This window comes from Sardina pilchardus, chromosome 23 (genome assembly GCF_963854185.1).
Source record: "Sardina pilchardus chromosome 23, fSarPil1.1, whole genome shotgun sequence".
Taxonomy (NCBI): domain Eukaryota; kingdom Metazoa; phylum Chordata; class Actinopteri; order Clupeiformes; family Clupeidae; genus Sardina; species Sardina pilchardus.
The window spans coordinates 14,903,372-14,929,357 of NC_085016.1; the positions used below are offsets into that span (position 1 = coordinate 14,903,372).

At 45.8% G+C, this 25,986-nt stretch overlaps 1 protein-coding gene across 4 annotated transcripts in view; it reads right to left on the reverse strand.

Annotated features, from left to right (window-relative positions):
• Positions 1-4,573: 4,573 nt before the first annotated feature.
• grip1 (glutamate receptor interacting protein 1) overlaps positions 4,574-25,986 on the reverse strand; it is a 350,390-nt gene continuing 328,977 nt past the window's right edge. For 2 of the 4 annotated variants that reach the window (XM_062528265.1, XM_062528262.1), the window contains exons 17-25: positions 25,921-25,986; positions 25,531-25,670; positions 24,009-24,254; positions 18,836-19,055; positions 15,941-15,979; positions 15,250-15,361; positions 11,779-12,012; positions 9,155-9,301; positions 4,574-7,302 (exon numbers count right to left, since the gene is read on the reverse strand). The exon at positions 25,921-25,986 is cut by the window's right edge. In XM_062528265.1, the coding sequence (XP_062384249.1) occupies positions 7,030-7,302; positions 9,155-9,301; positions 11,779-12,012; positions 15,250-15,361; positions 15,941-15,979; positions 18,836-19,055; positions 24,009-24,254; positions 25,531-25,670; positions 25,921-25,986 (1,477 nt within the window). In that variant the 3' untranslated portion in view covers positions 4,574-7,029. The remainder of the gene's footprint in view (positions 7,303-9,154; positions 9,302-11,778; positions 12,013-15,249; positions 15,362-15,940; positions 15,980-18,835; positions 19,056-24,008; positions 24,255-25,530; positions 25,671-25,920) is intronic. The other 2 variants (XM_062528266.1, XM_062528263.1) reach the window with 1 other exon arrangement.

The window sequence follows — 25,986 nt, forward strand, 5'->3', positions numbered from 1 at the left end:
ATGAACAGCTGAGTAAGGTGCCCTTTTTGATTGAAGACCCGAAGACAAACATGCCTCAAAAAAGTATGTTTCAGAGGCAGCTGGAGTTACTAAGACTGAGGTGAATAGAACTTCAGAAAAGACTACATAATAGTGAAGAAACCCCTCTGAAATGTAATTTCATGCCTGCACACAGCATTGTGTGGTTCAATTTTGAACCCTATGAGGAAGGTTCTGACTCAGATCCAACAAAACACAAGAGGGAAGAGGTGAAACCAGGGCCTCAAAGTAGAACTAGAACATTGTAATTGTTCATTGGATATGTTGTGAATGTTTATGGATCTTCCTTTCAACAATCATCATCATTGCTACACCTGCTGGTGAGCCACTGCAACCAGTGGGAGGGAGCAGTACCACCCTCATCCTATGGGTGGAGCTCTTATTCTGTAGAATGGTACGCTAGAATGTAACATGGGAATAGAATGGCTAATGACTTTCTTTATGAAGAAGGATCTTAAACTGATAGCATCATGATACACACTAAAATTAATGTGTACCACCATATGGTGTAATCAGCAAATGAAGTCAGCGACAGTGAAAACAGGGATGCAAATATCTTCTTGCCATGACACGTTGGTCATTAAATACATACTCCACTTCAGGCAGTAATTTACAGCAAACCGAAGACATTTAAACATCTTAAAATTAGTATTTTTAACCATTTGAGGACTACACGGTGCATATGTTAAAAGGTTGATGGTAAAACCTCCTGATTACTCTGTTTTGGTCACAGAGAGTAATTGATTACAACAGTAGTGATGTATAAACCAAAACCACTGAAATGATTTGGGTTAATGAGGAGGCATTTAGGTTTAAGCTATCTCTTAATCAAATTAGGAGATTTAATGTTTAATTGCTCCAATCTTATCCTTCAATTACTTTTATCTCTCATCAGGAAGAGTTAATTAGGTGATATTAGCTAGGCCTCTCTAAGTGTGTGTCTGTGCAGGGAAAGGGGCATAATGGATTGATGCTAGTTATTCTGTTGGTCAAGCTTCAACCCATATAATAAGGCTTTGACTGAATTTGAGTCAGATGAGGATTACAAGTTGTACAAGTTGTGCAATCGTAACTTTTTTGGACTCCCTGTTTAGACTGATTATGGATATTATTGCTCTCAATAAGCACTGTCTGTAGTCAGAATTTAAATTTGTGTGTCGCAGTTACTGGTAATATGAAAGAAGAAATACCAAGACTGCACAATTTTATGTTCAGGAGTGAAAAAGCTCATTTGTAAAATAAGAAAGAATGAATGTAGGTCAACCTTAACATTAATGGGTCCCATTAAATAGTGAATCAGTGATGCTCATTCAGAACCAGCTTTCTTTGTATTGAATAAAAATGCTCTTCATTTTAATGTGGCATTAAATTAAGTGTTGTGCCTGCTCTGAGGAAAACGCTTGGTTTCTGTAACCACCCAAGGCCGAATAATATGGGAAGACATGGGAGATACAAGAACAAATGTACAGTACCTCCTAGGACCGAGGCATAAGCAGTAGGCTACACTGACATGGATACATACAGTTTGAGATTCAACAGTGTATTTGTTTGACTGTTGTGTTTCAAAATGGCTAAATTTTTTTGCACAATTTGTTGACTTCACTTTGACACAGCAATGAGGAATAACTTCCTGTGTGCTACCATTCTGTTACCTAGGGCACCGGGGCTGTCTGAGTGCTGGATTTATGCTGTGGCTTTCCTGGGCCTCTGTCATTGCATTGCTAGAAGGCCTCTCCCATTCTGTAGCTTCAAGCTTTCCATTACCACAGTGCCTTTCAACACAGTCACCAGCGATTGCCACAGGTGGCCAAGTATGTGTCTAACAGAAATATTTCATTGGCGTGGAAGAATAGGACAGTTCCTGAATGTAGCTCATGGCCAAATGCTTTATTGAAAAGGTAAACTTGAGAGGAACACTGTCTCAATTTTACAAAACAGTTATTAGAAAGCTACTGATACCTCCTAGATACTGTGAAAGGAATGTGTTGGATATCAGTTACATATTTTGAAACTCTTAAGATGCTGGTGTGTCAGATCTAATTGCCCTGTACTCTTATGCTTTCTTGCGCATTGGACAATGTGATCTCACTCCTGGCGTGCATGGAGGAACGATGTGGGTATCTACACTGCTCTACACTCAAGGGCGGGATCTGACCTCTTTTATGCTTCTTTAGCCTACTAAACATTTATGATACAGTTCAATTAGTCAAAGAAAACTGATCTTAAAATGGCTGGTCTATATGGCCATATTCCTGCCATGCAGCAAAAAGAAAAACAGATCAGTATCGTTTTGCAATGCATGTTTGAATACGATTTACAGTAAGTCATGCTTTTATGACATACAACTGTTAAATGCAATAAAAATGTCACACTATAGCAATCGCTAATTATGTTAAATAGTTTAAGTTTATGACATAAGTTTATGTCGTCAAATTGTGAAATATCTCGTTAAATTGTGGAAAACATCTTGTTATACCTATTTTCACTTTACAATGTCATATTGTTCTTTTCTTTTTGGCAGGGCAGCTTACTATTCCATTCCTTTTTAAGAAAGATTGACTTTTAAACAAGTGTGTTGTTGACAGCACCAAATACATTTAAAGAAAGTATGTTAAATGGGTGTTTGGCTCCTGCAGGCCTAGGAAATAAAAGCAGTAAGGGAATAAAAGCAGCAACAACAACAAAAAAAGAGATTCAGCCAAGGAGTGTGATTTGTAGGTGGCAATGAATAGAGACTGCTTTTGAACTGAAGAGGAATTACATAAAACTTGCATAACACCAGTGGCAAAATTTCCAACCAAGGAAAAAACTCAAAAAGAGGCTCAGTACAGTCTCATTTGTCCACTCTGTATATCTTTTTATTGTTTCTTTTTTTCTCGGCCATACAAAGGTTGACAGCTGTAGGAATTCCCAAAGTTATACATCGACGATAAATATCATGCTACCAAAGTATTAAATTTGTACAAAAATACTTTACAGCTCATAATACCTGTCCATTAGAAATAAAAATACAGTATTTCAGGGACATGACCGTGAACTTGATCCATGAGAGTATCATACACTGAAAAATGGTTACCCACTATTTTGATTGGCAGTGCTTAACTCCAGTTGAGCGTAACCATCCGAGAAGTGAAATGGCTGAGGAGCCAGCTGTGTGGTTTCAGTCTAATTTTTTATTATTATTATTATTATTATTATTACTATTATTTTGTTTTGTTGATGGTATTATTTCTGTCCACACCCAACTGAAGCTCCTACATGGTTTAACTGTGACACATCGGAAATAAACTCAAGGTGCAAATGCTTGCAAAAAAAAAAAGCAAACAAATAAACAACAACAAAACAAAACAAAAAAATCCAACTGATAATGAAGCCGTGCCTGCATCGCTGGTTATGATTACGAGGTCAGAAGGAAAACTGTAACAGAAAACAAAATTGTACCTACACTGAGGTGTTTCTAATTGATCTCTGTGGGACTAAGCCAGGATGTTATCTGTGCACAGTGCAGGAAGTGAGAGGAAAATGGAGCATGGACCCGTATCAGGAGGGAGCTTCTGGATTAGAGCAAGGACCACTGACACAAAACATGGCTTCCTGGAAAACAACAAAACAAAACAAAAGAAAAAAAACATAACAGACAGTCCCTAAATGTGGAGAAGGGCTTTGTCTCCTAGGTCAAGTCTGCGTGCCATTTCAAATAGTGAGTAGACGAGGAGGGGGTGAGGTGAGACCACTGACAACAAGGGCGACGTCACTCTTCAACAGCCACGAGGTTTACGCACACAGGTCTGGGTTGGGTAGCGCTGGGTCGGGGGGTAGGGTGCTGGGAGAGAAGGAAGAGGAGGAGGAAGAGGACTGGTTGCTAGGAGCAGCCGGCTTTGTTTTTTTTCTCTTTTTTTCATTTTTTATTTTATTACTGAACCAAACATGTTTCTGTTTTTTTTTCACCCGAAGCAAAAGCTGCTTCCTGAAAGAGAGAGAGAAAAAACACATGGGTTTTTCAGGACTGATGTCTTGTTTTTGCTGCTGGCGGGCTAAGAGTTGCCGCGTGGAGGCGTCCAAATCATGTCAGCTTTGTGTGATCAAACACACACAAGTGGCATTGCATCATTTCATATTTTTTCCCTTTTACAAACAAAGTTGTACAGCCTTTGGGCCTGCAACCTCAGAAAAGAAACAATGTATACATACAAAAAACCATACCAGTACCACATCGATTAGCATATTAGTTCATATTTACTCAAAAAGGGGGAAAGACAGAGGTATATAAAATAGAAAATGGTGTTTTTAAGCTACTTCAGTTATGTTGTTTTTTACCTCATGCTTGTGTTTTTTTAAATTCTGTAATTAATTGGTCATTTTGAGTGATGGTGGCATTCAGGTGCACACGTTTCACAGCTTGGTTTGTTACGTCCAAAGTTGATTCAGATTTCACGTCAGTAAAAAAACAGGGTAAAGACTCACACAGTAGAAAATATATCTCAATGTAACCCCCCCCCAACCCCAACCCCAACCAATTCATTTCACTCTGGGATTCCTCTTCTATGTTTCTTCAGCAGCTAGAGTACCACATTACCCATATTACCCATGGGCCTTTGCAATCTCTCTCTCTCTCCCTCTGAAAGCTACAGTTATCTCAGGGTTTGTGTTTCTTCTACCTATCTGCACTACTGTGTAAAGAAGCTGGCCTGGTGGTGAGCTGGAGGCACTGAGCCAGTGCTAGTTGTGCTTCTGCAGGGGGAAGGGAGAGAGGTCTTTATTTCGTGCCGTCCTTTATGTTAAGTGTCCCAAGACACAGTGTACTAAACCTCCAATTGATTAAGAACTACAGTTGCAATGCACTGTTTAATGTTAATTGCTAATTGCTAATTGCTAACTGTCCTTTGGGTTAAGGTTACTGTAGGTTGGAAATGTAATCACGTGTACTTACAGCGGAAGCACTTATCAGGCGTTGTTTTGTTAATTATTATGGTGTTATAGGAACACTTAATATAAAACGAGACCAAGCTTTCCTTTGGCTCCTGTTCGCTGACACTCAGCCCATAACCACTACCACACAACACCGATCATATCTTCGTACCAGCTTTTTATGGCTGCAGTGGAGGTTTGATGCTAGCGTTTGCAACATTACCTCCTCTGGCTTCAATGACTTATTTCTATAGCAGCAGTTGAGGAGCAGAAGGGTAACTTCTGCAAGACAACTAGACCACACTACTTTTCTTGTTTGTTTTCACAGGTTAACAAACACCTGCCCACAACATCATCCATCACTTTTGCTAAAGTCACTCACAGATTGCACACGAGTAGATTTGTCACATAAAAACCTGCCTCTGTTCATAAAAAATACTTCTTTGTCCAAATTTAGTATAAGGTGCAGAGGTGCCACCTCTTCTAGCAGAAAGAAGAAAACAGTCACTCGACATCCTAGTCAGGGGCAAAATGAATTTTGTTAACGCTGAGACTGTGTGTGCCTGCGTTTGTGCCCTCTGAGATGACCTGAGGACTTAGTTTGGACTGAGGAAGAGTTTGTGGAGAACTACATTTGTTGGGGTCAAATCCTGTGGAGGCATTTCCCTCCAACCCAAGTTGGGTCCAGGGTCTAGACACAATTTAAATTCCAAGAAAGAGAGAAGATGGTACTTCAGTTTTGTTCAACTACTGTTTTTTTCCTCAGTTTGTCAGGCTTCTGGAATTTATGAAGCTCTAGAACTATCCCTCTTGACAAGGACACAAACCCTATACATCTACTTGGCGTCCACTATTGAATATTGATGATTTAAGTGGCCAGGATTACCATCTCAGGAAGTTCTTTAGAACGGATAGTGGCTGAGGAGGAACCGTAAAGTGATTGAGGTTCCTCCGCGCTGTGACAAATCTCACTGAGCTACACAGACCACCGCTGTATCCATCTCCCTCTATTTCTGTTTCTCTCTCTCTCTCTCTCTCCATCTCTCGGAAAGGAGGAAGCGGGGGCATTCGTGTCCATTTTTTCTTCTTTATTGTGCTGATGCTATACCAGTCTTCATACCCCATTTATTAGCAGAGTTGGCACTCGGACCTTGGCATCAGAAGTGAAGAGAGAAAAGGGGGTTTTGTTTGTTTGTTTTTTTTCCCCACTACCACACTACATTTAATTTGTTTTCATCACTGACAAAACTGGGAGAGTATAAAAACTTGTGAGTTTGAGAACTCAAGGGGGGAGGGAGGGGGGCGACTGAGGAGGCTAGGGGGTAACAGGAGATGCTCTTTATAAAAAACGAGAGTGGGGATAGTTTTCTGGCCTATACAGTGTGGTCCTACAAACAAACACACACACAAATACACGTTCACACACACTCAAACAAATCCTCACACACATACAGAGTGGCCAGTCCAACAGTACATGTAAACGTCTGTGAGAATCCACTTGCTCTTATGTCATTTTTTTTTCACCAGTGTTTTTTTTTTCTTTTTAAGTATTGTCCTTTCCCAATAAAAACAAAGGATGGCACTGTTTCAGTTGCAGTTCTGGTTTGCTTGTGAATGTCTGTCTCAGTACTCCAAAGAGGTCGGTGCGGTCTTCCTCCAGTGTCATTATCATCATCGTCATCATAGTTGTTGTACAGTAGTTGGCGTCACAGGACAGAAACACATCCATGCTGGGTGTGTGCTAGGAGAGAGAGGGCCTGACCTGTGACACATGCGTGTAGATGTGTGTGTATATGTGTGTGTGTGTGTGTGTGTATATGTGTGTGTGTGTGTGTGTCTGTGTGTGTGTCTGTGTGTGTGTGTAGGTTCGCAGAGAGGGGGAGGAGTGTTACATGTGCTTAGACAAACTGTCCGCTCACTATCCCCTGCCCACAGACACCCCCACCATTTCAGATCTCGTGGTGTTCAGGGGCTCAGGGTTGGTGGTTGGGGGGGGGGGGGGGGGGGCTAGTGGGGGGGACAGATCGCCAGACATTTTAGCACCATGGGGAGCGCTGGACTCTCGTCCTCCGCCCTGCTCTGCTATAAGGTCTTGTTAGGGTCTCTGTCTTCGCCCCCGACCAGTCCAGCGCTCTGCAGCCCCATGTCGGGGTCCAGCTGAGCGCCGTCCCCTGCCAGCGCCACGCCCGGCTCCGTCCAGTTCACCGGCTCGTCCGAGGGCAGCTGACCCAGGTCTGAGGTGGGCTGGGTGGTGACCGGGTTCCGGCTGATGACCAGGTCCAGCTTGTTGCCGGACTCGGCGATCAGCGGGACGACGAGGCAGCAGTCGAAGTCTCGGGTCCGTACGTGATTTATCTGGAGGAGAAACAAAGAAAAAAATGTTTCCTTACAATTTGTCGAGTTTGGGCTTCTTTACGACTTGAAAATAAAAAAATAAAGTGTGTGATACTAACTAAATACACTTTTTGTCAATGCAATGCCATTTATCTGTCCATAAAACGTGTGTAAAATGTCCTGGCTTTGTAAAATGGTTGTTTGCACAAAGCCATACACCATTCAAGCCAATCAACACCTACAGTATCCGCAGTGGCATGTAAGGCATGGGTAATTCTCTTTTAATTTGAATCGTGGACTGTAACATTAACGTGTGTAAAAATTAATCTTACTCTGTAAAAATGACATCAAGGGCACAATGAGATAGGCAGCCTGGCTTATGATGTGCAATTGTGTCTGCCAAAAGGCCCATCACTCACTGATCAATTATGTGCATTGTGTTGAGTGCTATCTGGCCCCATTCAGCCACAAACAATAAGCTCGGCTATAATTGCATTGGCAGAGTGACTGCCTTGTTAAAATAATTTCTGTTTGCCTTCTGCAACAAAGGTGTGGACTGAGCACACATCAACAAAATGTTGGCAGAGTACGCATTCAGATGACAACTCCCCACAACAATCCAAACGATACAGTTTCTAATCATTTTTTGGTCACTGCAGATCATACACACGGTCTATTCAGAGGCTTTCCAGAGTCTCCGTTAGACCGTTAAACAAACAGATACAACAGCACCCCCCCCCCACCACCACCACACACACACACACACAAAATCAATATCCTATGGTGCAAACACACAGGTAAACACACTGAAAACCATTTCCGCTCCGCAAACAGCAAAGGGCAAAGTAGTCTGAATTGTGGGGAAAACACAGCCCGACACAGCCCACAGTAACTGATTATCATATCTCCATCAAGCTATTCTTCAATGTGCGCTTAGTGCAATATTGGCTAGCGCACAAGAGAGTGACAGCCATTTAACACGGGGAGTGCATGTGCATCGCCTCTTGTCCCTGATAAAGGACAGCAGAGGGAGATAATAAGCATGCTGATGACGCCTTCCTTCCTTCATTTCTTCCCGATCCATCATCCGCCTAGCAGGGATAGGAGTGCTCGCCGTTTCCTCTGTAATGGCTATACCATTTTGCCAACGCGAGGGAAATCGCACAACGTAAAAGGACACACACACACACACACACAGACACACACACACACTGACACAAACACACACACACACTAACACACACACACACACACACACTGACACACACACACTGACACACACCCAGGTGATGCGTCAGCCTGCTGTCAAACCGCCCACTCATGTTGTCAGCCATCATCCAGTTTTTTTTGTCTCGTCATTGAAAATAAGCACTTTTTCGTTAGCGCTTGGCCCCTGTGGCCGTCCGGCATTGTCCAGAAGAATAGACTGGTGATTACCATGGCCACTCGACTGTGTGGCACGGCCCTCATTAACACCCTAATCCTCACAAGGAAAAAAAACAACAGCCCCAATGCTCATTAACGTGAGGTGATGGGGACTAATCTGACAGAGGAGAAGTCGGCATCTGTCTGACGAAGAGACAGAGAGTAATTACGTTGCCGTGGTAATGGGGAGTAAGCCCGATCTTAGGGGAGACTTTTGTGTGGTAATGGGAGAAGTGTGTATTGCAGTGAGTGAGAGAGAGAGTGTGTGTGTGAGTGTGTGTGAGTGTGTGTGTGTGTGTGTGTGTGTGTGTGTGTGTGTGTGTGTGTGTGTGTGTGTGTGTGTGTGTGTGTGTGTGTGTGTGTGTGTGTGTGTGTGTGTGTGTGTGTGTGTGTGTGTGTGTGTGTGTGTGTGTGTGTGTGTGTGTGCGAAGGTTTGTGAGGACTTTACCTGCAGCAGCCTATCGAAAGGCTTCAGTCCCCCGACCTCGGCTGGGCCTCCAGGGCGAATGTTGTTGACGTAGACTCCCTTCTCAAGGAGACCATCGGACACGCTGAACCCAAAGTCCTCCAGGTCGGTCTCCTTGAACAGGCTCACCTGAGGGCAGTCGTATGGGTCAGCGAGGTCAGTAAAGGTTCCGATATAAAATAGACACATCCTAAAAACGGATGCTCTAGTTATTTGTTCAAACTTTGCAAAAACTAGGATAGGGCTGTTTATTTTCCTACTCTTAGCTAATAGCGGCTGTCAAAGTTAACAATCAATATCAGCTATTGCTTTTCATATCAAGGACATTTAACTAGAATATACAAAAATGGCATCAGTTATTGGTGCTGTTCCAAAAATGATCCGCAATATCACCAGATGTCCCTAGTATCAGCTTCGTCCCTTTTATCATCATTTCCCAAAGACGTCCCAAAGTGCCCTTCAGAGGACACAAGGGGTTCAATAGCTTTGATGGAAACATACAGATAAATGTATGCAATGCAATAATGTATGTTCTCACAAATACCCACAATAATCTGTGTCAATGTACAGTGCCTATAGAAAGTTATCATACCCTTTTGAAATAGTTACTTTTTTTGTCTTACAGCCTGAAATCAAAACCCATTTAAAAAAAAATCTTTTCCAGTTTTATTTACAAATGTAGCTGTACAACATCAAAATAATGAAAAAAAAGTCAACAGTTCTGAAAATTAATAAAAAATGAAAAACTAGAATAACAGGGTTGGAAAAGTCATCATACCCCTGACTTAATACTTTGTAAAGCTTCCTTTTGCTTTCATTACAGCCATCAATCTGTTTGGATATGTCTCTATTATAGCTTTGCACACCCAGATAGGGGAATATTTGCCCAATTTTCCGTGCAGAAATGTTGAAATTTAGTCAAATTCTGTAGGGAATGGCGATGGACTGCTCTCTTCAAGTCAATCCACATATTTTCTATAGGATTTAAGTCAGGGCTCTGACTTTGCCACTCAAGGATATTCACCATCCTATCCTTAAGCCACTGCTTTGTTCTTTTGGCAGTATGTTTAGGATTTTTGTTGTGTTGGAAGGCGAATGACCTCCCCATCCTCAGCTGTTTAGGAGAGGGACGCAGGTTTTCCTCAAGAATTTTGGTGTACTTGGCAGCATCCACTTTCCCTTCTATCCTGACCAATTGCCCAGTCCCCGCTGAAGAGAAACATCCCCAAAACATAATGTTGCCCCCACCATGCTTCAAAGTAGGTATGGTGTGTTTTGGGTGTGTTTGGGTGTGTATACAGTGTTCGGTTAGCGCCTGGAGCTCAGTCCAAAAACTTCAATCTTAGTCTCCAAAAAGTTCGATCTTAGTCTCATCTGACCATATAAGCTTTTTCCACATGGTAGCAGAATATTCCAGATGTGTTTTTGCACTTAACTCCAAGCGCAATGTTTGGCGAAAACCAACACAGTACACCACCCAAAACACACCATACCTAGTGTGAAGCATGGTGGGGGCAACATTATGTTGTGGGGATGTTTCTTTTCAGCGGGAACTGGGCAATTGGTCAGGATAGAAGGGAAAATGGATGCTGCCAAGTACACCCACATTCTTAAGGAAAACCTGCGTCCCTCTCCTAGACAGCTGAGGATGGGGAGGTCATTCGCCTTCCAACACGACAATAATCCTAAACATACTGCCAAAAGAACAAAGCAGTGGCTTAAGGATAGGATGGTGAATATCCTTGAGTGGCAAAGTCAGAGCCCTGACTTAAATACTATAGAAAATATGTGGATTGACTTGAAGAGAGCAGTCCATCGCCATTCCCTACAGAATTTGACTAAATGTTAACATTTCTGTACGGAAAATTGGGCAAATATTCCCCTATCTAGGTGTGCAAAGCTATAATAGAGACATATCCAAACAGATTGATGGCTGTAATGAAAGCAAAAGGAAGCTTTACAAAGTATTAAGTCAGGGGTATGATGACTTTTCCAACCCTGTTATTCTAGTTTTTAATTTTTTATTAATTTTCAGAACTGTTGACTTTTTTTTTCATTATTTTGATGTTGTACAGCTAAATTTGTTAATAAAACTGGAAAAGATTTTTTTAAAAAATGGGTTTTGATTTCAGGCTGTAAGACAAAAAAAGTAACTATTTCAAATGGGTATGATGACTTTCTATAGGCACTGTATATAGTGTCTGACAAATGTATGTTTGTATGCCATCTCCTATGTCTTCGACCATGTATGTGCCATCCCTATGCCTGTGACCATGTACGATGCAATGATGGAAAATGACTTGACAGACTTGAATTTCCCCTTGGGGATCAATAAAGTATCTATCTATCTATCTATCTATCTAAACTAATCTATCTATCTATCTATCTATCTATCTATCTATCTACTGTATCTATCGATCTATCTATCAATCTAAAATGTGAAAAAGAATTTCCGTATGGGGAGTTGGGGACAACAAATAAACGAACTAACTAACATGTGTACGCTACACAAGATATGGTTGATGTTGACTACACTAAAAAAAGCCTGTCATCTCAAACGAAAGCACATGCTAAATAATTCAACGTGAGGATAGACGCACACACACCTTGTGCAGCTCCACTGGTGTAGGGGACAGGATGTCCTTAATCTCCTGCTTCATCTTCCTCATGTTGTAGGCCTTGCGGCCGCTGTCGCTGGGCAGCGTGTTGCTGCGGTTGGCCTGCGAGTACTGTGGCCGGTTGGAGCTGCGCTCCTGGAAGCTGGACTGTCGTCCCAGGTGGCTGCGGGTCGGCGCCGGGTCGTGGTTCAGGCTCAGGCTGCTGCCTGACATAATGGTGGCCTGCAGGGGGCGCAAGGGAGAGCAGAACAGGGCAAACAGGGATCAGTAAGGAGGAGGTGACAGAGACCAACAAAGCAAGGGCTTCTACACAGGTTCACTAGTTCAGGTTTAGAGAGTAAAAGCCCATCTAGATAAATATATATATTTCAAGCACCATACTTTACTGTATGTAATGCTTAATAGAGTATTTTGATAGGCTATGTGAATCGATTACGTGGATATTGTGTGTGCGTAATAACACATTGGGTTCAAATTTGACTGACATGCCAGGCGACATGCAAAGTGGTAATAACATCCCGCAGGAACTAATGCTAATCTAATTACTGGGCATGAACATCTGGTTAATCTAATGCCACGCGACGCCGCAGTGCATACAAGCACTGGTGGGTCCACTCCGCACACAGACCAGGAGGTTCTGAATGACACAAATTCCTTTAAAAGGCACACCATTTCCATGAGACGTCTAAAAGTCATAGATGACAATCTCATTTAAAGTCCACCTCCATCTTGTTCCCCTAGATGCTAAAAAACGTACTTGTACTCCACCAATTTGTGTTTCATTGCGCTTTGCGACATGTCAATAAATTAGCAAATACTGGCATCAGCGCCTGTTCTCATGGTGTAGTACTAGCAACACGGTAGCGTTATGTAGTGCACAATGCAGATTCAAATTAGTGCCCACTATTGTCTGAATACGATATAAAATATTTAACAAACATTGCCGGGATGCTGGCATGTAGACTATGGTAATTTGCACTCGTTCAGCTGTACTGTGATTAACAGGGTAACATATTTTATTTTCGCATCCAAGTCCTCTGGAGGATTTTGTGTTACCCATCTGGGTTTGTGTATTAGCTCGACTGCCGAAGCAGGCGGCAGAAGTAATGGGTGAAATCGACTGCCTCGCTGCACCGGTGAGGCTGAAACATGGGCTGGGCCGTTACCATCTGGGCCTGAACGTGAGCACCTGTGGACCAAGGCAACATCCAAACCCAACCAAAACAACCTGACGCAACCAATGCTCTAAAGATTATTAAAGCTCTTCAACTGAAAGACTTGAAATTACTCTTCTGTCTACTTACCATGCGCACATACTCGCGTATGCAGTATGCACGCAAGTAATATATTGGTTTTCTTGTGCAAGAGCTACAGTATATAGTGGCAGTATAGACACAAGCCACAATGATTTTTATCTAATGATTTGTTGAGCTTGTAGAGCTACCAAGCGTGTCAATTTGGAATGACATTAAGTACATCCTTCATCACTGTAGACATGCAACCCACATTTACAGTAGTCACGTGAGAAACAGATTCCTCTTCCCAGTGCGGGGGTCAGTACATCAAGAGACGCAGCCGAATGCAAAATGCCAGCGCATGAGAATGCACAACCCTGACCCTTTGGCGCGGGGGCGGGGGGGTGGGTGGGACATGCATGGGCACACACACAACTGCGTCAGTCAACTACACATATGATGCCCTTCAGAAGTGGGGCCATGTGTTACCATGGCAATGCTCCTTCTGATTCGCCCCCGCCGCCGGCCGCGTGGGTCAAGCGCTCGGGGGGTTGCCGGGAGACGTCATGAATAGCCGAGCAGCAGCGAAGGTACAGTATACGGACAGGTGTGGAAGATTTTGTCTTTCGAGCACAGGAGAAAAAATCTTCGGTTTGGCGCGGTGGACGGACCAATTCCCCGACCACTCAGTGTTTTGACAGCGGCATTCTGGGTCATGTGCCATTCTCCAGTGACACAGCGACCGTTTTCCCATCATGCCTTGCCCTGAAGCCCCTCTCCCAATTCCCCATCCCTAAAACCTCATTCCAGCTCAGCCCATGCCTATTGGCCCATTGCCATTCCTCTCTTCTCTGATTGGACATTCCTGGTTGTCCCTCGGACAGTGCGATATGGAGATTCGAGGAAAATGACACAAGAGGAGACACAATGGCTGAAGCAAAACACACAAGAGACGAAATGACTGTGGCCTTCATTTCCAACAAGGTGATGTAGCACGCAAAGGAGTTTCATAAGCAGTCAGATCAGCAAATGCATATTCACACTCTTTCTCAAACACACACCCACATCCATGCATTTTCATGTGAGAGAGACCATATGCTCTCCAGTCAGTGTGCTGACCTTATTACCTTATTGTTTTTTTTTTGGGGCCCACCCAATGTACCTTACTAACAAAAGGCAACCAAGACCCGAAGGGTCAAATTCATTACTATTGGTGGGATAATAGACACCATAAACCACAGGGAGACTATCACTTTGAACACTCACTGTGTAGTTTGGGCATAGCCCTCCACAGTGCAAAATGGAATCAGTGTGTCTACAATGAGCTGTGTGCTAGACTGTTCAAAGCTAAGTGTTGGTGGGAATTGAGGAGAGGGGAGCCTGATGTTAGTGAAGGTTAGTCTGAATGCACCCCTGGGGATCCAAGATGGATGCCACCCCTCTAATCCGTCACTCCAACCTCTCACCCACCCCTGAACCCCCTCTCTGAACGAGACAAACACTAGCATTAAGGAGAGGCCCCCGCCCAAGAGAGAGACAGAGAGAGAGAGAGAGTGCAGCACCGCAAGCAGGAGGTCAAAGGCCAAAAGAAAAGGAGAGAAGGTACCAAGAGGGCCAAGTTTCTCTTATTCAGAAGCCTGTCTGGCTTGTCCTAGAAAGAGAAGGAGTGATTACAGGAAAGAAAAAAGAAAACAAACAAACAAACAAATAAACCAACGAAAAAAGAGAAAACAGGATGTGATCTCATGCAACTAAGGGGGGGGGGCATACAACATAAATTGAGGGAGAGAGGGGATTTGGAATCATGGGTATTAGAGGGGCATTATGGGTATTAGGGCGGGCTTAGAGCTCTGAGGGGGGTTTAGAGGCTGCAGGTTGGGCAGCAGGGGTTAATCTGATGGCAAGAGGATATCATGGAGGGAGATGTGTCACACTTCCCATCAGATGGATATGCTATTTGTGATCTGTTATCAGGTGATGGGGGAGCATTTGGGCGGGTATAGCCAATGTAAAGAGTGTAAATGTATATATTATAATATAAAGAGTATAAAGAATATGCTACGTACTTTAAATGTACTACAAAGAGTATGGAGTGTGTAAGGTATGCTTCTAAGATGTGGGGTATAGGCACCACACTTATGTAGTAAATGAGGATTAAGACAGGAGTTGGTGTGTGTGTGAGTGTGTATGTGAGTGTGTGTCTGCGTGTGTGTGTGTGTGTTACCTCTAGCTCGCGCAGGATGCCGGACTGGCCGCAAGTCTCCAGGTCCTCCAGCGCCTGTGACCAGAAGTTCTCCTCCTGGTCCGGTTCCGTGCCGTCATGACCCACCGTGAACCTGCAGGGGGCGACAGAGAGCGTGAGTCACCACACTGATCCCACTGCTGCTCCAGACAGCCAATCAGCAGGGAGGCACCACGGGGATGAGTGCGAGGAGGACTGCGTGAAGTGGGGGGGGGGGGGGGGGGGGGCAGGGGGAGGGGAAGAAGGGGGGAGAATCGGGGGGAGAATCGTTGGGCCGATTATGGGTAGGAGGAGCAGGCGTGTGGTGCAGAACATGTGAGGTCTCCAAAACACACACACACACACACACACACACATTCAAATATACACACGCGCATACATATACAAATATGCACACTACCACACACACACACACACACACACACCCCATGGTGGAAAGAGGGGGTGGGGTGAGGGCACACACTGAAATGGGCACGCCATGCTGGGCAGTGGGGTCCAGTTGTGCTTAGTGGTGGTGGTGGTGGTGGCGGCAGTGGTGCTGGTGGTGGGGTGGGGAGGGGGTAGTTCTGGGGATCGGAGAGGTCTCCCCCCACTCCCCCCACACACACACCTACACACACACTCACACACACACACACACACACACACACGCTTTGGGCAGGCCGAGGCTCACCTGCTGTCAGAGATTAGGCCGGTGGGGAGCGTGGAGCCTCTGCAGATGCCAACAAGGAGGAACAATGTTAACACTGACCCTCAGACACACACACACACACACACACACACACACACACACACACACACAGAGCCATAAACATACATACACACATTACACACGTACCTGTGCATTACACACCCACACTGATGCTCACTGATACACCCACACCCACAAACAACAAACACACAAACACACATACACATTCACTGACACACACAGACGGTACATACCTACAGATGCATACAAACACACGCACCCATGCAAATGCCATTTCCCTTGGGTCGCACAAGACAAGAGCTGCACCCACAAAACACACACACCGTATACATACATACACAAGCATGCACACACACACACACACACACACATACACACAGACACTCTAACCCTAACCCTTTTGGAGCGACACGTCTCCATGCTGAAGTAGCCCCAGTGCAGTTTGTGATATTAATCCTGACAAGGCTGCCAAACCGACTAGCTCGGAGAGCATTAGAGCATCATCAATGTGAGTGTCGTGTGTGTGTGTGTGTGCGTGTGTGTGTGTGTTACTAAGTGTGCTGGAGCGAGAGACATGTATAACTTGATCTTCTCTGCTGTTTAATCGGGTCTGGGTTGCGTTTGTAGTGAGAGACATGATCATAACAGCTCTTGGCGTTGGGGTTCAGATGAAAGGCTCTTGCTAAGCTGTGTGCTGTTGCTGTCTTCCGAGGCTGCTGGAGGACTCTCACTTGAGTCACGCTGGGTTAGACCAACGGACCACCCCAAGTCATCTCTCTCTCTCTCTCTCTCTCTATCTCTCTCTCTCTCTCTCTCTCCTGCACGCACATTGCCATGGTGACAAGTCCTATCTCAGGTGAATACGGTATGTGTGTGTCAGTGCATCCGCATCGCCATGGCGACAATTCACACGTCACATGGCCATGGTACAAGGACTTCCACATCACCACGGAGACAATCATGCGTCCTGCACTGTGTCAGTGAAGTGAGTGAGGGGCAAGGGACAAGTGCACTGGCCCAAGCAGGTGTACCATGTTTGGCCCTCGCTGGGCCTCATCTGTTACTAAGCTCCACTGATGGACCACGGGTGCCAACAAACACAACCCGCGTCATGCATTCTAATCTCTGGGAGAGAAATTGTACACCTGTATTGTATGTTGCTTCTGATAAAACTAGCTGCCAAACGAGTAGAAAGGGAAGGTAAATAAGCACCCCCGGGTGATTTGTCCTCTTCTGCGCCTGGGAACTGGCTGTCTGTAAGCAGTGCTAGTGTATCGCTCCTGTTCTGTGACGCCGTCAATTTGTAATGGGGCCGCGTGTCAAGCAGGCGCTCTTTGTCAACGCCTAGCGTCGGTTAAGTGGCAGATAAATGTGTCTGTCATAGCAGCCATTTGCTTTAATTATTCACAGTGCTGCGATTGCGCCATCCGCCTTTCAATGGTAAACAACAATTTGTCATGGCGCCGACTTCAGATGTGTTTGTGTGTGTGTGTGTGGGGACGGATGTGAGTGTGCATTTGTGTGTGTGTGTGTGTATATTTGTGTGAGAGTGTGTGTACTGTTTGCACATGATCAAACATTTGTTAAATACAGTGTGGTACCATGCCAGATGGCTTAATGACAGTAAAAGTGCTGTGGAGTGAGTGAATATGGCTCTTTGTGTGGCTCTCTAGTCTCTCTTATTCAGCCTGTCTATCTGGCTTAGTGGTCTCAAGAGCCAGGCTAAACTTTACATTTATTCCACAAAAAGCCCCGACTCTTTGATGTGAGCATGAGGGTCAAGTCTCTTTGTGTACTCAAGTCCGATATCGAGCGCAACACTGACGCGCGGCACCTGGATTTGCTCTGCAGTTTGACTGTGTAATTGAGTTCATGGTGCGCTAGGCGCGCCCGCGTCCATAAGATGGCATGGCCGCTAATTGCAGCGGGCTCCGGTGATGGCGGGTTCTCCGTTTCAGCCAGACAGGCACACACTCGAGGAAGCAAAGCGAGTCATTGAAGGGGGGGCGGGGGGTGGGGGGCAAAGATCCACTGATGAGATGAGGGCGATCAGGGCTGCATCCCAATGAGGAGACGCGCCACCAACACCTGATGTGCGTTCAAATCATTTCAACGGTACCGACTTGCCGAGCGTTCGCACAGCAAACGTTCTCTTTGAATTGTTACGTCTGAGCGATTTCGTGTAAAATTCCATCAATCCGGCACCCCTGGATGTTCACAGAGAACAACCCCTTCCTCAGACAGTTTGCGAGTGTTTCGCAAACATCTACGGCAAACTCGAGACCGTTCAACAAACATCACGCCATGTTTGAGTATTTGAACACACCTCTGCTCTGTAATATGAGCCCGGGTCACGCACAGTACATCACTTGTACAGGACATCATGGGGCTTCTGGCTTGTGGGCAGAGGAGTCAAGTTTGCACTGATTCACACTTGAAATCAAAGCAAACGGCTCCAGGCTTTTTCTTTCTTCCCAAACACACTACCTGGCAACAAACCACAGACTTGGAAGCGGGCATTTGTGGACTGAAAGTCTGGTCAGATGGTTGAAAAAGATATTTAAGGATCTTTGGTCTGGTGTTCCAGAATGGAATACGTTGGGTGTGTATAAGAAAACAAAAGGAAAAACAGAAGGCAACAAAACACATTCCCACTGGCCTTTTGGGAATAGGGTTCCCCAGCCACCCAGGTGACATTGATCAGGCTATTGCACTGAGTGGCACTGGTGTGTTGTTGGGCACAGTGTTGACTACATTGGTGTGTCGCGCAGGTGCCATGCCGAGTGTGTTTGTGGGTGGAGTAGATCTCCCGACACCAGGTGTGTTTGTGAGTTACGCAGGTGTTTGCTCTCTTACCCGCTGGTGAGAGGTCTCTCCCACTCGTCGTCGCTGAGGCCCAGGTCCTGCAGGATGTTGTTGGTGCGGGCGCGGTTGCTGCTGCTGCCGCCAACACCTCCACCTCCACCCCCGGCGCCTCCGCTGCCGTTGCCCGGGGACAAGCTGCCGCGGCTGGGCTTGGCGTTCCTCCACTCGTGGCTGTGGAAGCTGTAGCTGGACACCTGGAAGCCTGTAGGAGCTGTGATCACACACACACGCACACGCACACCCACACACACGCGCACACACACGCGCACACACACACACACAGGCAACATGTTAGGAGAGTGAAGTGCAGGATTCTGACGAAAGGTTGTCGATATTTGAGCTCAACAACAGCCAATAAAATTACAGACGACACCCCTCTCTTGTGTGCTCCTGAAGAGCGTTGATTGGCTGGGCTGGTGCATGGATCAGTTCGATCTGCGTTGCTGATTTCACATTTAAAGAGCCAGGACTGGAGTTTTACTCCAGCACACACAGAAGCAGACAGCACGAGGTCCGTGAGGGGGAATTCGCTGAATTTGATGAAGATTGAGTCGGATTTGAATTTGCACAGAGCACCGTGAAGGATTCACCGAGTTACTCATCGGCACACCGATGCTGCTTTTTATTTTGGTTTCATCATTCCCCTCGTACATTCTCAAACTGAAATATGTTTGATCTGCACAACCTTCTCATAAACAGCAAAAACTAAAGCATGGGCACACACACACACACATACCCGCGCTCCCACACACACACACAGACACAGACACAGACATACACACACGCGTGTATGTTCTCCCTGCCTGGCTGCCAGAGATGCTCTGTTCTCTGCCTCTCTCCATCTTTTCACCACTCATTCCTATTTGCTGATGCACTGTGTGCAGCAGGTAGCCCCGGTGTCTGCTAGTGTCAGATATGGTGTGAGACATCCACCTGTCCTCTATTCCAAACATGCAGACCAGACCAGACCAGACCAGAGGGCAAATAGTGGACCACTGCTCTGCATCCGTCCTCAAAGACCCTCCTCTGCATTCACCTCACTCATCCTAACTCTCTCTCTCTTTCTTTCTTTCTCTCTCTCTATCTATCCCTCTCTCATATTCCTCCTTTCTTTCTTTCTCCCTCTCCACATGCACATGGGCAGAAAGGCACACGGACACACACACACACACACACACACACACACACACACACACACACACACACACACACACACACACACACACACACACACACACAGGCCTAGGTTAACACTGGTTAATGCATACTCATCCATAATTTAGCTAGTAGACAGGAAGTGTGTTCTAGTGCTGCTGCTGTTGCCTGTGTAAACATCTATGATTCATATGTCTGCTCATGGCTCAGGTGGGAGAGAGAGAGTGTGTGTGTGTGAGTGTGTGTGTGAGTGCGTGTGTGTGTGTGTGTGTGTGTGTGTGTGTGTGTGTGACAAGTGGTTATAGTGGCAGACACACTCCCTGTCAATCGCCTAATATGACAGAGTTCCTCAGAAGGTCTGCTGGTTCTCTCACTAGGAGAGGATGGAGAAGGGACAGGATGGAGGGATAGTGAAGGAGGGAGGGAGGGAGGGAGAGGAAACAAGGGAGCAACAAGGGAGAGAAGCGATAGAGAGAATGACAAAGGAGGAGGAGGAGGAAGGAAGAGATGGAACAGAGATGAAGGAGAACTCAGGACACACACACTCACACACACACACACACACACACACACACACACACACACAGAACAGGAAGAGGCCAGGGAGACAGGGGGTGGGGGTGGCCTTGTGCTTGCAAATGTCAGACAGGCTGAAATGGATCTCCCCTGTAAGTGAGCACTGATGGAAAATGGCACAAAGTGCTTAGGAGGGAGGCTGAATCGACCGAGTCATGTACACACACACACACACACACACAGTCTCTGTTCCTCTCTCTCTGTCATATATATATATATATATTTAACAATAATATAATACATAACTGCTAAGTTCTTCCTATCTTTTAGCCCCCTTGACACCGTCTAGCAGAATTTCATGGTGCATCACCATGGCTTCAGGACTCAGTTTATTTGACAATTCAGTTTTTATGTCAGTGCTGAGAATAAAGAGACAAAAAAACTGTCAAGAAGTTATTCTCATTATGAGTCTGTTTGGAATGCTTGTATACTTTGTGCAGATGTTCGGCTGTGTGTGTGTGTGTGTGTGTGTGTGTGTGTGTGTGTGTGTGTGTATCAAATTAGATTTTTAATGACTCTACTGAACACCCTGACCTCCAAAGAGAAGAAGTAATTATGGTCAGACCTCTTCATTAACAGAACACCTGAATTTTGCATAACAAAACATATAGCACAGACAGACACACACGCACACACATACACACACACACACACACACACACACACACACACACACACACGCACACACACGCACACACACGCATGCGCTCGCGCGCACACACACACACACACACTTCCTTTATGCACAGAGACCACAGTGATTAAACTTGACCAGGAGGCTTTTGTGTGCACGGCTTTGTGTGGCTTCGTCTGTGTGTGTGTGTGTGTGTGTGTGTGTGTGTGTGTGCTAATTGTGATTCAAACACACTGTCTGGCAGAATCCTTTGGAACAGTAATGCTCTTCCCCAAGCACGTTAGGAAATCATTTTCCACTTAGCGGAGTAAAAGCCTCTCTCTCTCTCTCTCTCTCTCTCTCTCTCTCTCTCTCTCTCTCTCTCTCTTCTGTCATCCCCCTTTCCTTCTCTCTCTCTCTCTCTCTCTTCCCTCTTCTCTGTCCCTTTTTCTCTCATCCTCTGGGAGCGGATGGCAGTGTTATTGTGTGGTTTTTGACTGAATAATTATGTCTATACATCAATTTAGCACGGAAAGGTCGGTGTGTGTGTGTGTGTGTGTGTGTGTGTGTGTGTGTGTGTGTGAGGTGAGGATCTGCAAATGAGAAAATGAGATGCTACACCCACTCTCTCCCTCTCTCCCTACTTTCCATTATTTTATCTTATTCGCCCCGTCTTGCACCTCTCTCATTTGTTAATGTATTCTTCTCCTCGTCCCCTTCTCTTTTTTCATCTCCCCATCTCTCACACACACACACACACACACACACACACACACACACACACACACCCTGATTATTTGATCTAACCTTCTCATTTAGCTTTTGTTCCTTAATGGGATCTCTTCTCCTTCTTCCTCTCTAAAACTCTACATCCATCTTTATCTCTAACCCCCCACTCTCTCTCTCTCTCTCTCTCTCTCTCTCTCTCACACACACACACACACACACACGCACACACACTTTCTTCATTAACATATACTTCGGTCCTTCCCCATCTCTCCATATCTCTCACTGAGACTATTTAACCTCCCATCTCTCCTTTCAACACCCACTCACTCTGTTCTGTCTCTCCCTCTCTCTTCCCTCTCCCTCCCTCTCTCTCTCTCTCTGTCTCTCCATTCCTCTTGTGTGGAGCGCTGATGAAGTTAGTTGTGTGTGCTCCTCTGGGCTCCTAGATCTGTCCACCGATATGTCGGATGGCATATCCCGTGTGTCCTGATCATTCCTCTACAGTATACGCAAAAACTGTATCAGAACTTTAAGCTCTAGCGGGCCACATACTGTATCAGACCCTTTAAGCTCTCGCGGGCCATATGAGATGACGTGGCGGGCCGCATTTGGCCCGCGGGCCTTGAGTTTGACACCTATGCTGTATGCATTAGAATATTTATCATCATAATATTGACAATATAGCTGCATCATGATGGTTTTTTTTGTAGCTTTGTGGACAATTTGCATTTTATGTTTGAGCTTTTTGAAGGCTTTTTTGATGTCTTTTTTTCTTTCTTTTTTTTTACTAAACCCAACAATTAAGATGCATGACAGTATGAGGTGACAACGTCCTCTAACTAGATTATAGATACAGATGAGAGTTTTTAAGATTAGAGGCTTTGTGCTTATCCAGAGTGATTACTGTGACTGTGTCCCGTGGAGCAACTGGCCTCCGGTAGTCTACCCACCACTCTGGCCTTACAGCTGAAGTCCACATATACTTAACCACTAGCACCACCCTAGCATCACCCAACCCTAGACAAGACCAGGGGCAATGCTCTGGCCCAAATCAGTCTCAGTTCTGGCCCAAATCTGGCCCAGACTCAGAGCCTGGACTGTCCCTAAGATGGCTCCCATGTGGGTATCCTCTCCTCTCTCTCTGTCTCTTTCTTCCTCTCATCCATTTCATCTCCTCCCTCTCTCTCCCTGGCTCTGACATTAATAGCTGTTGTGCAGTGATACGTTGTCCCCACCATTCCAATGGCCCTCTTTTAACTGTCACTCTCTCCTACACTCTTTCTTCTTCACTGTGTCATCTACGCTCCCTCCCTCTCCACACCTCCCTCCCTCCCTTCCTCCCTCCCTCCCCAGAACTCAAGTCTGACTCCCTCCAGTCCTACTCCGTCTTCTCTCTGTCCCTCCATCATCTCCCTGCCTCTCTTCCGTCCATCATCTGTCCTTCCCTCTCCGCCCCAATATGGCGAATGGACAAAGGTCTGTGGTCAACTGATCAGAATTCTGGTCTGCTGTTACCCTGGTGATATATTATGGTCTCCTGTGCTTGGTGCTCCTTCACTACAGTGTGGTTGTAGTCAGGGGAGGGATACACAGAGACACAGAGGCCTTTTTGGAGCCCTTGATCCGTGTGACGCTTCAGTGGTTGTGAGCGGCTCTCCGCCTCAAGTTGGAATGCTAAAACGTGTTGCTGTGAGGGTGTTTTTGTGATCTGTGTCTGTAGCGTTCTTGTCATCCTCTTTTCACTCTCTCTCTTTCTCACTCTCTCTGCCTCTCATCCCTCCATCTCCCTCTCTACTTCACTCCTTCTCCACGACTCTTGTTGAGTGCTGAAGGTGTTTTTGTCACAAAAGCTGCACAATAGGTCCCTTCCATTTCTGTCTTCCTCGCTCTCTTTTCATTTGCCTTGATACCAACCACATAACCATATAATCAATACCTCCCTCCCCTCCTTCCTTCCTCTCTCTCTCCATCCATCCATCCCTCCCTTCCTGCCTCTCCCTCTCTCCCCCCTCTCCCTCTCTCTCCCTCCCTCCCTCTCCCTCCCTCCCTCTCTCCCTCCATCCCATCCCTCCTTCCCTCCCTCTAACTCACGCTGGGTGCTGAAGGTGTTGTCGATGGCGGACAAGCCGTCCCAGCTGTCCACGGCGCTGTCCACCGACGGGATGGTGGTGGTGGTGGAGAAGATGTCCGACAGCTTGCCCCCTCCCTTGCCCCCGCTGATGCCGCTGATGCCGCCGCCGCTGCTGCTGCTGACGCTGACGCTGATGCCCCCGCTGCCCGGGATCTCCTCCTCGCCCTCGCTCAGGCCGCCCGCGCACGGCTGCTTCGGACTCGCCACTGGGATGGAGAGACGGAGAGATGGACAGAGAAGCAGAGAGAACGAGAGAATAAGCAATGGCATGAACGGAGGTGGAGATCGTCTTTAGTGTCTCTGTTATTGTCCAGAAAAAACAGCCCAGTGTACTCAGTTTTTACAAACAAAAAGCCTTTTTATGAAGATGTTTTGACTAACACCTATATAATGTACTGCTATATATGTACTGCTATATATATATATATATATATATATATATACATACATACATACATACATATATATATACATACACAAGCATGTATGCTTGTGCACAAATGTGTATTAATACGATTGTCCATAGATTGTTCAATCAAGGCTGCCTATTTCCGTTATTAGCTGTAACTAAAGCTGTAGCAGACCTTGTGATTATGATACACAACTAACTAGAGCGGGATGTGTTGAGGTGATTCAGCTGTTCTCCTGACCACTCCACTGTGTGTGTGGGGGCTCTGCTCTGGGTGCTGTGGCTTTTGCAATTACAGCTCTATGTCTATGCCATCTGTTTGCGTCTAACTACTGTCAATGGAATGGAAAATATACTCTGCATTGACCATATCGATCCACGGCCTAAGTGAACTGGGACCTCTGTGTGAGTGTGAGTGTGAGTGTGAGTGTGAGTGTGAGTGTGACTGTGTGTATGTGTGTGTGTGTGTGTCTGTGTGTGTGTACACCTGTACCTGTGTGTGAGGGGGAAGGACTAATCGGCCTTCAAGTCTCCGCTGATGCAGTGGCGGGGGCCTAATAGTGTTTCACATGATGAATTACAGTAGGGAACAGGAGCTGATTGTGTTCTGATGCCTGACCTGAAAGTATGTATGCGAGGTTTCGTGCGTACATATGTGTGTGTGTGTGTGTGTGTGTGTGTGTGCGTGTGCATGTGCGTGTGCGTCTGTGTATAAGTGAAGAGACCTTGACTTTACATCTTCGACTCAGAAGCTCCTTACTTCCCATTAGTGTGACTGACAATCCAATCATCTGTGTGTGTGTATGTGTGTGTGGGAGGGGGGCATCTTACTATTAACACATTCATCAGTGTATAAATATATCTTTGTGTCTGTGAAGCTTTTTTAATGATGCACATTGCAACATTTGTGTGCGTGTGCCTACTGTGCTTGATTGTGTGTGTACATGTGTTTGTATGTGTGTATGTGTGTGTGTGTGTGTGTATGCCCAAGAGCAGGGGGGTGTACAGTATGTAGGGTTGTGCCTGTATACGGTACGTGTGTGTGTGTGTGTGTGTATAAGCGAGAGACTTACAGTCTCCTTGTTTCTTGATCTTGAGGGTGACTGACTCCCCAGCCATCTGCAGCAGGTGGATGGCTTCACTCAGAGGCTTTCCCTTCAGGCTGTTGTTGTTGATGGCCAGAATACGGTCACCAATGTGGATGGCTCCCGTTCTAAACACACACACACACACACACACACACACACACACACACACACACACACACACACACACACACACACACACACACACACACACACACACACACACACACACACACACACAGCAGACAGTTATCTATTAGTGACAGCTTTATTCCTTATGCACAGGTACAGACCTGAAAATAGTGTGTCATTTACACCTCAGAGAGACTGCTTTAGTTTGTGGGTCACACACACACACACACACACACACAGCCGTACCTCTCAGCGAGGCCGCCTTTGGTGAGGCTGGAGATGATGATGGGGTCGAAGGGCTCCTCGGTGCCT